This window comes from Ursus americanus, chromosome 6 (assembly GCF_024610735.1).
Source record: "Ursus americanus isolate L20-20 chromosome 6, mUrsAme1.1.p, whole genome shotgun sequence".
NCBI lineage: Eukaryota > Metazoa > Chordata > Mammalia > Carnivora > Ursidae > Ursus > Ursus americanus.
This window is the reverse complement of record NC_142132.1, coordinates 6670424-6683622: the sequence shown is the minus strand read 5'-3', so window position 1 is coordinate 6683622 and position 13199 is coordinate 6670424. Positions and strand designations below refer to the sequence as shown.

General features: G+C 44.6%; 1 protein-coding gene across 1 annotated transcript; it reads right to left on the bottom strand.

The window, feature by feature from the left end:
• Positions 1-709: 709 nt before the first annotated feature.
• TEX36 (testis expressed 36) lies at positions 710-11228 on the bottom strand. Its single transcript, XM_045809354.1, has 4 exons — positions 11178-11228; positions 6247-6378; positions 5409-5489; positions 710-1006 (listed from the first exon to the last, which is right to left on the bottom strand). The coding sequence occupies exons 1-4, from the start codon at positions 11226-11228 to the stop codon at positions 710-712; spliced, it is 561 nt and encodes a 186-aa protein (XP_045665310.1).
• Positions 11229-13199: the final 1971 nt, after the last annotated feature.

Below are 13199 nucleotides of genomic sequence, written 5' to 3'. Positions count from 1 at the left end.
TTTTAGGGAATACAGTGCAGCAGCTGAAAAAGCAAACCAGTCTATTCATACTGACATCGTAAGAACTCCCAAGATACATTGTTAGATATCAAAAGAAAGTTATAGAGCACCGTGCTGTATAACAGTTTATGTTCAAAATGCATATGGAGTTATACATATGTATGCGATTACAAGTGCACAGAATAAAAACAAACGTTAACTTACTTCTGGGGACAGGACAGGGATTAGAGACGTGATGAAATCAAGGGGAACTCCTGCTACCTCTGAATTGTTTGAACTTTCAGAATGAAAATGCAATCATATATCAATTACATAATTTTTTAAACTTCCCCCAAAGGTAGTGTGGCAATTTTAAAGTTCATTTAAATACATTTTCATTTAAAGCACTTTCGTTTAAAGTGTGTATATCTTCACATATCTTTATTTTATAAGGACTGGAATGTTTTCAACCTTATTAAAAAACAGAAATATTTTAAATGTGGGGGTGGTAACAAACTGTAGCTTTTCTAGTTTCTCAATATAAAGACTTTAATCTCTGTGTTATCACTGCAAGAATACTTCACCTCAGCACTAAGGCATATACAATGTCTAATCTCTAATTTAAACAAATCCTATGTCAACTAGTAGGGCTGAACCAGAAAACGTGTACTTTTAGAATATTCAGTGCAATACCAATATTACAAAACTCATCAATAACCTTCTGGAAGGATTAGGGCTCCAGTGAAGAACCAACCTTTTTGTCAATAGCAAACCTTACTTTTGGATTCTTTTTCAAAAACTCTGTATAGCTTCTCTGAGGAATAAATTTAAAAGAGTTCCATATCTCATTATAACGTCTTGGGAAGCGTCTGAAAATTGGGACCACCACAACTTCTTGATAGACATATGATATTTGGTTATTTGAAAAGCCATCAAGACAAGATGGAACATAGTCACACGCCCAGAGATTGAAATTTCTTGAAACATGTTGCCTTTTCTCTGGGGAGATCTTCCTACGTCCCAGGCCCTGTGGAAGAATTATAAGATTAGGAGAAAAATATTCAAGGTCACAGAGTTCTGAGGTCTTTAGTAAAACCAGCTACATGACATCCTACATCTTAATGCACAATATGGCAACCACTACAAGAGGTATCCTTTACTGACTTGCTAAAGGCTGTACATCAACACTCCGAGTATGCCGGTGGCATTTTGTTATTATTCTTGTGGTCTTCCACTTCCATCAACAGGACTGGTCTTCTAGAGACATAGAAGGTAGAACTAGAGAAACCACAGCTGGAAACAGCCTATTAGCCAGCCTGGACTCCCAGGCACCCTGGGCAGGTTCTTTGCACCTACGTGGCACCTCAGTGAATCTGCCACTGGCTGCATCCCAGCATTCAATGGGATAGACCGTTCTCCTTCTAAGAAGTCCACAGAGGCTAGATTCTTTCCTGTGAAGGAAGCAACACCTTTGGGGATCTGCCCACAGGCTTCCTCATTAACTCTCAGGACTTCACACATGAAGAATTTTGTGCTTTTGATCTGATCATAATTAGAAGACAACACTATGCTTAGACAAAAGACTAGGAGAAAAGACTACGAGATGTTAGATTACACAGACTTTACATTACAGATCGTCCTGGACGCACAATGGACTGACATCTGACAATTCCAGGGTAAGTTGAAAAAAATCGCAAGTGAGGGACTGTCTGTAGCAAAGTGACTTTGTCTTTTCATAAGAACCAGTATCATTCAGAGTGGCAGCAGGTGGCACATTCCAGTTAGAGTAATTTGAAGAGAGTTTAGTAAAGGTACTCTTTGTGGGGAACCCCGTGGGGACAGTGCAGAGGCTCCAAGTCTAAGGGGCTTGAGGAAGAATGTAGTCCCACAGATCAGCCCCTGGTGCCAAGGCAGAGAGAAAGAGGGAGACTGGCCCTGGAGGCACAAAAGGAACATGCTGCCCAAGCACCTTTCTAAAAATGTACTTGTAGATACTCCAGAAAAAAATAAAAAACCAGGTAAAAGGAAAAGACAAAATGAATAGGGAAAGAGCTACGAGGAAAGGAACAAGCAAAGCTTATAATTAAGTCTACTTACTTGCTGATAATGTGACTATGAAATATATTGAAACTTCAAGTAAGAATCCACAAAAAGAAAAGAAGGGAGGGGAGAGAGAAAGAGAGAGAGGGAAGGAGGGAGGGAGGGAGAGGGAAGAAGGGAGAGAGCGAAATCTGGAACTGAAATCCTAGCATTTCAACTTGACTGCTTTGAACCCCAGGAGGTGCCACTTAACGTTATCCAATGAAAATGGCATCTTCATGACTTGGGAAAGCATATCCTGGCCCCCAGCACAAGAACACTTAGAGAGGAAAGTGAGGGAGGTCAGTACACTGCAGGCTTGCCTTATTCTTAGGAGAAAAGCTATAGATATTAAATTGTATAGTCATAGAGTAATAGAGTGCCAATGTATTTCCTAAATATTTATATTTAAGGGTAACCACTAGTAGACAAGAGAAGTCAGAGCGAGCAAACAAATTCAAACTAGCAAAGTCAGGAGAGGGAGGGGAAAAAAGGAAACAATATGGGAGCATGGTAAATAGGAAACAAAAGGAGGTAACAGAAATAAAACCCAAAACACAAATTATCATAACAATGTGAATGGGTGAAATTCTTATACAAAGAAACAATGACTCTCGGATTTTTTTAAAACCATGCTCTATTTTATTTATGATTAAAAAAAAGAAAACCAACACAAAATGACTAAAAAGTATAAAGACAAAGGAATAAACCATAATAACAGTAATGAGTGTTATCAGAAAGAAAATAAGTGGCAAAGCTGATATTGCAATCTAAAATTCATGGCTAAAGAACACTAAAGTATGTAAAGAGAAATACTTTATTTTGATAAATAATAAAAGCCACCAAGAAAATAAAACACTCATGAATTTTTATGCAGAAAGATATAGCATTAAACTATATAAGGCAAAAAGAATTTAGAAACTCAAGAATAATCTTAGAAGGGGAAGTTGACAGATAAAGACAAAAACTAAGAAAACAATATGAAGTATTTGAATAACATAATTAAGAGCTTAATTAATAAAATAAAGAACTTTGTAATCAACAGATGGGGAATATCTGTTCTTTTTAAACACCCATGAAATACTTGTTAAAATTAATCATGTATAAGATAACAGAGATAATCTTTATTATTCAAAATCCATATTTTATAAAAATATAACCCATTGAACTAGATATTAGCGATGAAAGATAATCTCGAAAAATTCTAACCATGTAGAAAATTCAAAACATTCTTCTAAACTATTTTTACAATCAAAAATTAAATCATAGACTATTTGAAAGCAAATAACAGTGAAACTTCAGTTAGAAAAACCATTGGGATGTAGCCAAAGCAATAATCCGAGGAATATTCATAGTTTTGATAAGTTAATTAACAAAACCACTTGCAAGTATATGAACTAAACATGCAACCAAAAAAGATTATCTTTATTTTAGGAGTTGTTACACCAATAAATTTGAAAAGAAATAGATAAATTTTAGGTAAACACATATCAGCAAAATCTACACGAGAAGAAATCAATTGAATAGATTAATAATCAATGGGGAAATTAAAAGGGTAAAACAGTAAAAAAAAAAAAAAACTTAAAAAAAAATTTTTTAATCCAAATAATTCTATAGGCAGATTCTATCTAAACCTAACCTCATTAAACTGAAAGTTCACACCTTATGTAAACTATTCCTAAATGTAGAGAAAGTTGGAAATTTTCCAGTGTTTTCTATGAGACTAACGTAGCTCTGGCAAAATATTTGTGGTACAATCCTGTGTATCGCATTAACAAGATACACACTTATACGTGTATGTTTGCATGTGAATTGCAAAGACTCTCCAATCTTACCCACCACACCATTATTTGTGAGGCATCAAGGTGGCTTTGTGAGGAGGAAAAGAAAGAGTGTAATTTTTTTTTTAATTTTATTTAATTCTGTACTGTTTGAAAGTTGTAAAGGACATATGTTACTTTGATAATTTAGTAAAACGATTTTAAGCATTCCATGTAGAGAGGCAGGCAGAGTGGGTATTCTAGATCTGTATTCAACACTCTGCTAAAGGGGCAAACCAGAATTTTTATTTATTTATTTTTATTTTTTATTTTATTTATTTTTATGATGATGATGATGATGATGTTAGTCACCATACAGTACATTCTTAGTTTTTGATGTAGAGTTCCATGATTCATTGTTTGCGGATAACACCCAGTGCTCCATGCAATACGTGCCCTCCTTACGACCCATCACCGGCCGAGCCCAATCCCCCACCCCCTCCCCTCTGAAGCCCTCAGTTTGTTTCCCAGAGTCCATAGTCTCTCATGCAAACCAGAATTTTTAGGTTAAACGACTTCAATTTAGCTTAGCTGTGGTAGCCTAGAGGAAAGAGTAACTTTGGGCAAGTTGTTTAGCTTCCCTGTTATCAGGTTCCCCATCTCTAAACTGGGGACAGTAAGAGTAATTAGCCAGCAGTGTTGTCATGAGAATTAAATGAGTATGAGATGCTGGCATATGGCAAATGCTTAATAAATGGTGGGCGACACGTACGGCATCATCGTCGTCACCATGGACGTTCAGATTTGGTAAGGATTCTCAGAGATCGCCCTACCTCAGATATATTAACCCTGCCCTGTCCAGTTTGATAACCCCCGGCCACATGCACACTTCAAATGTGGGTCTTGCAAATGGAGGGGTACCACTCAGGATTTTAAAGACCTAGTTTAGGGAATGTAAACTATCTCAGAAATAATGTTTATATTGATGACATGTTGAATCGATAAACTGGGAAGCTTTCGAGTTAAACAAAATGTATTATTAAAAATTAATTTCACTCTTTTTACCTCTCATGGCTACTAGAAATTTAAAATTACGTACGCAGCTCACTACATTTCCATGGCACAGTGCTGTGTTAACCGCCACGAACAAGGGCTATCAGACTCTACTTTCTCCACTCAGGGCAACTCACCGCCTCTGGGGAAAGACAGCTCCAGTGACTGGGAAGTCCTTTGAATTATGTAAGCCCCCTTCCTCCGACCTCTCCTTGTGGGGTGTGGTTCTGCCCACCAGAAACACATAGGCAACCCCTCCTTCCCATTCTAGATCTTCACAAGAAATCTCATGAACGAGACAGTTTAGGAGAAGGAAGGCACTTTGAGAAGCAGGAAGTGCACACAAACATAGGCAGAATGACTATGCCCGCTGGTGCAGAAAGTTCCATGGAACTTTGAGAGGTTCATGCATTTTTTTTAACCTGTTATGAGGCATTCATTTTGACCTGGTTCCAGCTTTGAGGAAAGACCTCTCCCTTCACCGTGCCTCCCAGGGCCGTTCCCAGTTTGACTAGTAATGTGGAGAGAAATACTCACAGAGTCCAGATAGCATCCAGAGCTCTGAAAGCTGTGCCGATTGTCGTGCACGGAGAAGGGGAAGCTGTTATTTACTGCTTGCTGGAAAAGATCGAGGAAGGAGATGAAAAGACACACATCAGAAGCCCAACGTGCTTTCAGCACCGACATACTGTAGCATGGACGGAACACAGAGGAGGCAAAGGGGCCCCTAACTAAGAATGAAACCCATTGCCGGAAAGGAGCAAACTGCACAGGACAGCGAGGTTGTGGCCGTGCACCCCAACTCGAGGTTTTAAAACTCGACCTTACTGGGGACCTTGCAGAAAATCCTAAGAATTCTCTCTCAAAACACCTTCTTTGGAGGCAAAGAAGGAAAAGTGCATAGGTTCATGGAATTGAAAGCTGGTAAGGACTTTTGAGGCCATCAAGACCAAACTTCTTCTGACCAATAAGGATCCTGGCAGACCAGAGCCGTGGCCCAAATATGATCCTGAGTTAGCGAAGGGCGAGGTCCACACCTCCTTCTCCTTCAGCCCACTTCCTGCCCCTGCAGTTGCTCACGACTCGGAGGCAGAATGTGCCTGCAAATGATCTGGGAGCTCTGACCAAAGGTGCTGTTCCTTGTCCACAGATGAGCCTACCTTGATTGTCTGGACCACGAGCTAATTCCTTCTAGAGAGCAGGGGTGTCACAGTGACCAGGACATGCAGTGGGACGCTACCAGTATTTACGGAGCCAGGGATGACAAAAGAGCAGCTCCTCCCAAAGAAGAAGGGGCTGGCCAGAAATGCCAGGGGGGCTGCCTCCCGTGGAGAGCCACAGGGACGGGTGCCCCGGGCTGGCGCTCTGGACTCACCTTCTCCCGAGCTTTGTAGATCGGCGGTAGCTTCCCCTCCACTTGCCAAGACGAATGTGGACGGTGGGGCTCCTTTAACATGGCACTTGTGCTGGATTCTGGTGTCTTCTGTGTTAGTCCAATCTGAGGAAACTGGGAAACCAGCACACGCGTGATTAAAACCAGACCAACTGTATCTCAAAGCCAAGGATCGGGGCTTCCTCCGTAATGTGATTAAAACGCCATTTGGGTGCTTCTGGTGTGCGATGGAAATGGCATCAGTTTTATAATTTTCAAGTATTCTTTCCAAGACAAAAAACATTGTAATGGCCCCAGGCCACCCCTGCCAGCTGTTTCCAGTTACCGGGGCCACCCCCACTGCACCCGTGCCTGGAAAAGCCTGGAAACACTTCCGCCCTGGTAAGGGGGTGTGCCTGTGCTCTGAGGGGAGAGAAGTGGGTTGAGATCTTCCTTCCGGTCAGGGGGCTCCCCACAGGGTGGTTAAGGATCCTGCCCGTGTTCACAGGAGGGAGCCAGCCCCCTGCAGGAGGGAGAAGGCTCGAAAACACAGCTGAGTCTCCACCAAGACGGTAGAATGGGAGGGGGCAGAGAAAATCCATGAGGAAAAACTGGGGGATAGGACACAAAGCATAATAATAAAGATTATTTGGGGAGGCTGTTGGTATCTCCCCATGAACAGCGGGGAAGGAACTAGGCCTGGGCAGAGGGAAAGGTCCCAAGAAGGGCCTCAGCCACCCCACAGAGAGCTCTGGGCCTGGGAGGACTTCTCAGAACTGTACTGAGTGAGGTGAGGGGCCGGGGCCTTGTGCTCCCTCGTGGATCGGTCACCGGGTGTGGGTTGCTCTAGGAAGAGGGGGTGACCTCGCAGACGCCGGAGCACGGAGGCCTTCCGACTGGGGAAGAACCGTAATTCACGGGTTGGGTCACAGACCATAGATTCAAAAGTTCTGAATCCAGGCCTGGCTTTCTCTCTTGAGGTGAGCCTGGTGCAAGACACTGAACATTGCTAAGCCCCAATCTCTTTATCTGTAAAATGGGAATAATAATACTTATTCGACAGGGTCGATGTGATTCAAAGGGAAAATGCAAACACCGGGAGTGCTCTCTACCAGCTGGCAGGTTCCAGTTTTGCTCACAGCTGTCCCCTCCGCGATCCCCAAACCCACTGCCACTGCTCAGGCCACTGCTCCTTCCTTTCTGCTGGATTACAAGGAATTTGGCCCACGCTGTTTGCTCCCTCGTCCCTTCTCACGTCACCGGGTAACTGTGAACTCAGGTAGCTTCTGTCCACTTCCTGCACGGAGTCTGTTCAGTATGTTACTGTTTATGTAAAAAAGTGGGGAGGTTACATCCTACGTGTTGTACGCCTGGTGGGGTGTCCTCCGCGGCAGTGAGAATGGGCTAGGTGACACATGGCCACGTGCCATCATTTAAACACAGTGCCGAGCGGAAAGGAGAAAACCAGAATGAGATCTATACCCAAGGCCATTTCTGTATATAAAGGATCCACGCACACAAGACAATACCTGACTTGCAGAACACATCCGAATGAAAGAACTCCCAGTAAGCACTTGTGAATGACTGCAGGAATGGCGGTCAGGGCAGTGAAACCACCACAAGCCAGTGCCCGGCCAGTACCCCAGCCAGCACCCGCCCAGAACCCCAACCAGCACCCACCCAGGACCCCAACCAGCACCTGCCTGGGACCTCAACCAGCGCCTGCCTGGGACCCCAACCAGCGCCTGGCCAGTGCCCCAGCCAGTGCCGGGCCAGCACCCCAACCAGCACCCGGCCAGCACCCAACCAGCCAGGAGCCTGCAGCCCAGGCAGCACCCCAACCATCGTTTCAACTAGCCCCTAGGCTCTCCGGGGGACCTGGAGGAGGAGGGAGGGAGAAGGGAGCCAGGAAGGAGGAAGACCTTCTTCTCACCATCATGTTCCACTGTTTAATGTTTCTTAACTAAGTGCATCCATTACATTTTCTTTTTTTCCACAACAAAAATAATTTTATTTGTTTCTGATTACAGTTGTAATACATACTCATGGTTTTGAAAAATTCAAACATAAAAACAGAAGAAAGTCAAATTCCCCTGAACTCATTGGTGACCCTCTTTTTCATACAGCCCTGTGGGAATGTACACCCATGTATGTGTGTATATATATATGGTTAATTTTGCATACATAGGGTCATATTATGCATGTGGTTTCTAAACATCAAGTATGCCTATTTATTTAAGAGGAACTTTTGATTACTTTCTCCCTCCCCTTTTGTCACCCCAGATGACAATATTCACGGCTGAGTGCTCACACGCAAACACGTAGCCTGCGGAAGGGGCTTCGATTGCTTTACAAAAACTGGACCGCAGGATGCATACTGCTCTCTTTGCTTTCCCACGTAACAAGGTACTCTAGACATTTTCCCGAGCCAAACTATATATTTCCAACTCATTCTGTTATATCTTTTAATGTCCTAAAACAATTCTTTTTCCAAAGTAAATATAAAAAAGTACAAAGAGCCTCCAGATCTATAACCTTTCCTTTCTCCCTTCCTCCAGTCTGGCTGTGCCAACACTCCCATCCGGGCAGATACGAAAAGTCAGGCGGGGGTGGGAGTCATTCTAGCGTCGGGAATGATCCCTCTCCCCAGCTAAATGACAACTGACTTGAGTTCATTGGTATGCTGGAAGTCTAAGGACTAAATCACTAGGGGAAAAAAAAAGTCTCTAGCATTTTAATTTCACTCTTTTAAAATATATATTTAATGGTGATAACATGATAGCTGTGAAATAAACCCTTCTGTTGGATATTGTAACCATGAAATATAGCTTTTTAACTAGTTGGCGGTGAAATTTTTGCTGCATTCAATCACACAATGACTGCAATATTAAACAGGAGGGTGAAAGTGTATGGAAAAAGCCTGTCCTCCCCGGCAACAGCCAGATTACAACCAGCAAGGTCAACTGCAAAATGACTGTCACCTTTAATGTGGCAATTACTGTCCTCCCCAATGGGCTGCTGCTGACTCAAAGCCAACGATTTCTTTCATTTTCCCAACTGGTCTGCAAGTTACTTCGGGAAACTTCATGATCAGCATTATTCTTCTTAAGCTCTGAGGTGCTGGCAGCAGAAGGGACCCACCCCAAATGCTCAAGTCAGACTTTGGGAGGTAATGCCTCTCCACCTGAGCCCGGCCCCCCGGCACTGTCCTGGGATCACAATAGGAAAGGAAATGCTCTTTCCTCCTTTCTCCCATGGAACAGAACCCTGACTTTGTTTGAGGTGGCCATGTGGCTGCTTAAAAATATACCTCCCCAAACTCCCTGGCAGTGAAATTGGCCATGTGACCCAAAGAGATCAAAGCCGAAATCTGCAGGGCGGGGCTCCCAGGATAGCTTTGTTTTCCCCCATGAAAAGGGACTGAATTAGCCAACAGATGTCTTCTTTTTGTCCTTTGACTTCCCCCTCATTTACCCGCCTGAGTTGAACGGCTCCATACCGAGGATGACACAACAGAGGACGAAAAAGGACCTGATGAGCTCCGAGAGCATCTGTCCCAGCCCTGAACCGCCTCCTTCCAAATTTATTGTTGCTTGGGAAATACAAACCCTTATTTGGTTCACTGTAGTCAGCTTTTTATGATACTTGGTCAAACACAATCGTCGTTGATCTTGTAGGTGATAGAAAGAGGGGAAGCTACTTAATCTGAGAAACTTGCATTTTTCTCTTCAAGACTGACTTATGTTATGTAGTTCATCCTATTTCCCATTTTACTTTGGCTGCCAGGAATCTCAGAGTCAAATCCGATGATATTATATAAATAGCAGTCGTGTAAGCCATATGGCTGGTGTATGTTACATATCTTCCCCGTCTCAGCCTTTTATTCTTAAATATATTCAAACTGATTCTGAATCTTTATTTTTTTATGCTTTCCTGCTTTATTGTGAATATTTTCCATACATTACTGTAAATCTTTGAGGAATGAACAGGGTATATAAGAAAAAATGTAGATGTATAATATTAATATACAGAATAGTTAACAAGTACGGAGTGGGTACTCTGTTTGCATGCATCATACTAAGCTCTCTGGATGGTCTCATTGATCTGCACAATAGCCCCATAACCTTGGTACGCTATGCTCCCATTTAACAGACAAAGAAACTATGATTTCAGAGTAAGCTGCTAAGCCAAGATCACATCCAGAGGGTAAAGTTAGTTTGTTTGGTTTTTTTTAAGATTTTATTTATTTTTTCTGAGAGAGACAGAGAAAAAGAGACTGCACAAGCAGAGGGAGGGGCAGAGGGAGAGGGAGAGAGAGAAATTCCAGCAGACTCTGCACTGAGCATGGAGCCTGACTCGGGGATCGATCTCACCACCCCTGAGCCAAAACCAAGAGCCAGACACTTAACCAACTGAGCCACCCAGGAACCCCATAAAGTTAGTTTTTAAAAGCCTTCGGACTGAAATGTTCCAAGGTGTTTTCTATTTTTCCTTTTCTTTTTAAACAAACAAAAAGTGTTAACTCTTCCATGTAATACTGGTCTGATACAATCAGTAAATAAAAAGACAAAGATCCCAGCCCCCATGGAGTTTATATTCTAGGAGGGGAGAGAAACAGCATACATAACATAGTCGATTATAGAGTATGCTGCAAGGTAGACGTTATAAAAAAAGAAAAAGAGCACACAGCAATGACTGCCTCATGAGCACTCACAAGAGCTCTGAGTGTTTTACACACACGATTTGTTTCATTTAATCCTCCCAAGGGCGCTATGAGAGTCCCATTTCACAGGTGAAGGAACTGAGGTTAGGTAAGTGATTTGTCAAAAGAGATGCCACGGGAAGTGGCAGCAGTGGGATCTAGAGTCAGTTCTGTGACCTTGACCACACCCATGTGGCCTAAGAAAGGCCAGAGAAGCCACCGTCTTTCTCACCCATCTTCCGTCCTTGTCCAAAGCTGGGTTGAAGCGTCTCCCTTTGGCCATTTTCTGCAGGAAGCTGAAGGTGGCTGAGGTTGGCTCAATAACCTCCCCACTGCCTCGGAAACTCTGTGCATCTGCAAGACACTCCTCCTCCTTGCTCCTGACCATCAGCCTCTACCAGGAGGGAAGGTGCAGGGGGACCCACCGTTGCCATAGCATCAGAGCCGCCATCACAATGGGGGAGGACTGTGGGTCTTCTAAGCCCTCAGAGGGTTCCTGAGCAGGGTCCTTGCACCTGCTCTTCCCCAAGGTGCGATGTGGAGAGCCAGCGGGTCCCAGCTGAGGAACCCCTTTAACAGGTCAGACAAGTGGGGACAAGACAGCCTGGAGATAATGGAAAAATTTTGTACCCTCTAAATCCTTGAACTGGTGACATTTGAGTTGCATGTCCCCATGGTAACCATCTGTCCCAACTTTTAGTTTTCAGAGAAGTGAATTGAATCCGGGCAGGAGATGACCTTCTCGTCCTCGGTGGGATTGTGACACTCAGGCCCCAGGGCTTCCTCCGTGTCCCAACTCAGACTCTCTGTCCTGACGGCACCTGCTGCTGGCTCACCTTACTGCACGCCACTGAGGCCACAAGAAGCAACAATCGTGAGCAATCATGAGATGCCAGGTGCTGTGCTGAGCCAAAAACTTTCATGTGTTTTTATCTTATTTATGCTCCACGACAACCTTTAGTATTTACAAATGAGGAAACAAGGGTCACGCAGCCAATGGAGCTGGCGCTGGGTCATGGGACGGCTCCAGAGCTCACGAGCCTTCCCGAGGGCCCGCTGGCCTCCCCGGGGTGCACAGCCTGCTCCCGAGAGCTGGCCTTTCTCTCCGAGCCTGGATACCCAAATTTACCTCTTCCACTCAGCAATGTGATTTCTGCTTCTCTTGCTTTCTCGTTTTTTAAATGCTCTATCTTGACAATCCTCTTGGCTATTCTATGAAATAATAAGAGTAAATATCTATAGGAGAATCTGTCCAGCGTCATCTCATCTCCTAATCACCAAACCGGGCATTCACACAAGACTTTCCGTGTCGGTGACATGGGACCTCTCCCTCTGGCCAGCGCTGGTGGTCCAGAGAGGTGGGCTCCTGGTTGTGAGGCCTGGGGGGGGCACAGTTCTCTCATGGCCACGAGGCCAGAGTTCTGCAGTAGGGGTGGAGGGCAGCGTCCTCCTGTGCAGGGGAGCGGCTGTACCAGCTCCAGACAGACAGCCCTGCTGTGCGGGGAGAACGCAGGCTGCCGGGGTTTCTGCTACCGGCCCACCGTCCCTCAGGTGAGGTTCCCAACACTTCTCACCACTCTGCCAGCTGTCCTCCTCGTGGCCCCAAGGCAGCATCTGTGCTCCAGGCAGCAGGGTGGAGAAAGGGCGCATCCCAGAGTGGGGGACCGGACCTGTCCTGGCTCCTGGGTTCATGGCAAGCTCTCCTTGCTGGCTCGGCTGCTTCTTTCTAAGGATGGTTTCCACCTGCTGCCGTGCCACACTTCGTCCTGTGAGCCACACCTTGGTCCCGCAGTCACATCTCAGTCTAAGAGAGGCTCCAAAATAGGCTTGGTCCTGGTGGGGTCTTCTCCCGGCTAAGGTTCCATCACCATGAAAGAGACAGAGCAAACATCAAGAACAACCAGAAGCCTCCACCGCCCTGATGGGTGTGGAACGCCCTCTTATCTGTAGTCTGAATTGCCCTGACTTCTAGCAAGCTCGAGCAGAAGGCGATGAGCTGACTACTTCTCAGCATTGTGGTGATAAAGGAAGTAGACCCCAACAAAGCACTTTGTAAACTGTAAGGTACTTTGCAAAATAAGGAAGGCCACGTGTGAAAAGCACGTCAGTGTTGACTAAGTACTTTCCTAGTCACTATTCATTGTTGCCTATGACTTTCACCACACCCCCAAGAGATGTGCTGGTTATTTGCCTGCCGTATGCCTCCCCCGCGCCAAATGATTCCCCACCCAACCCCACCCCATTCTATGCCCAG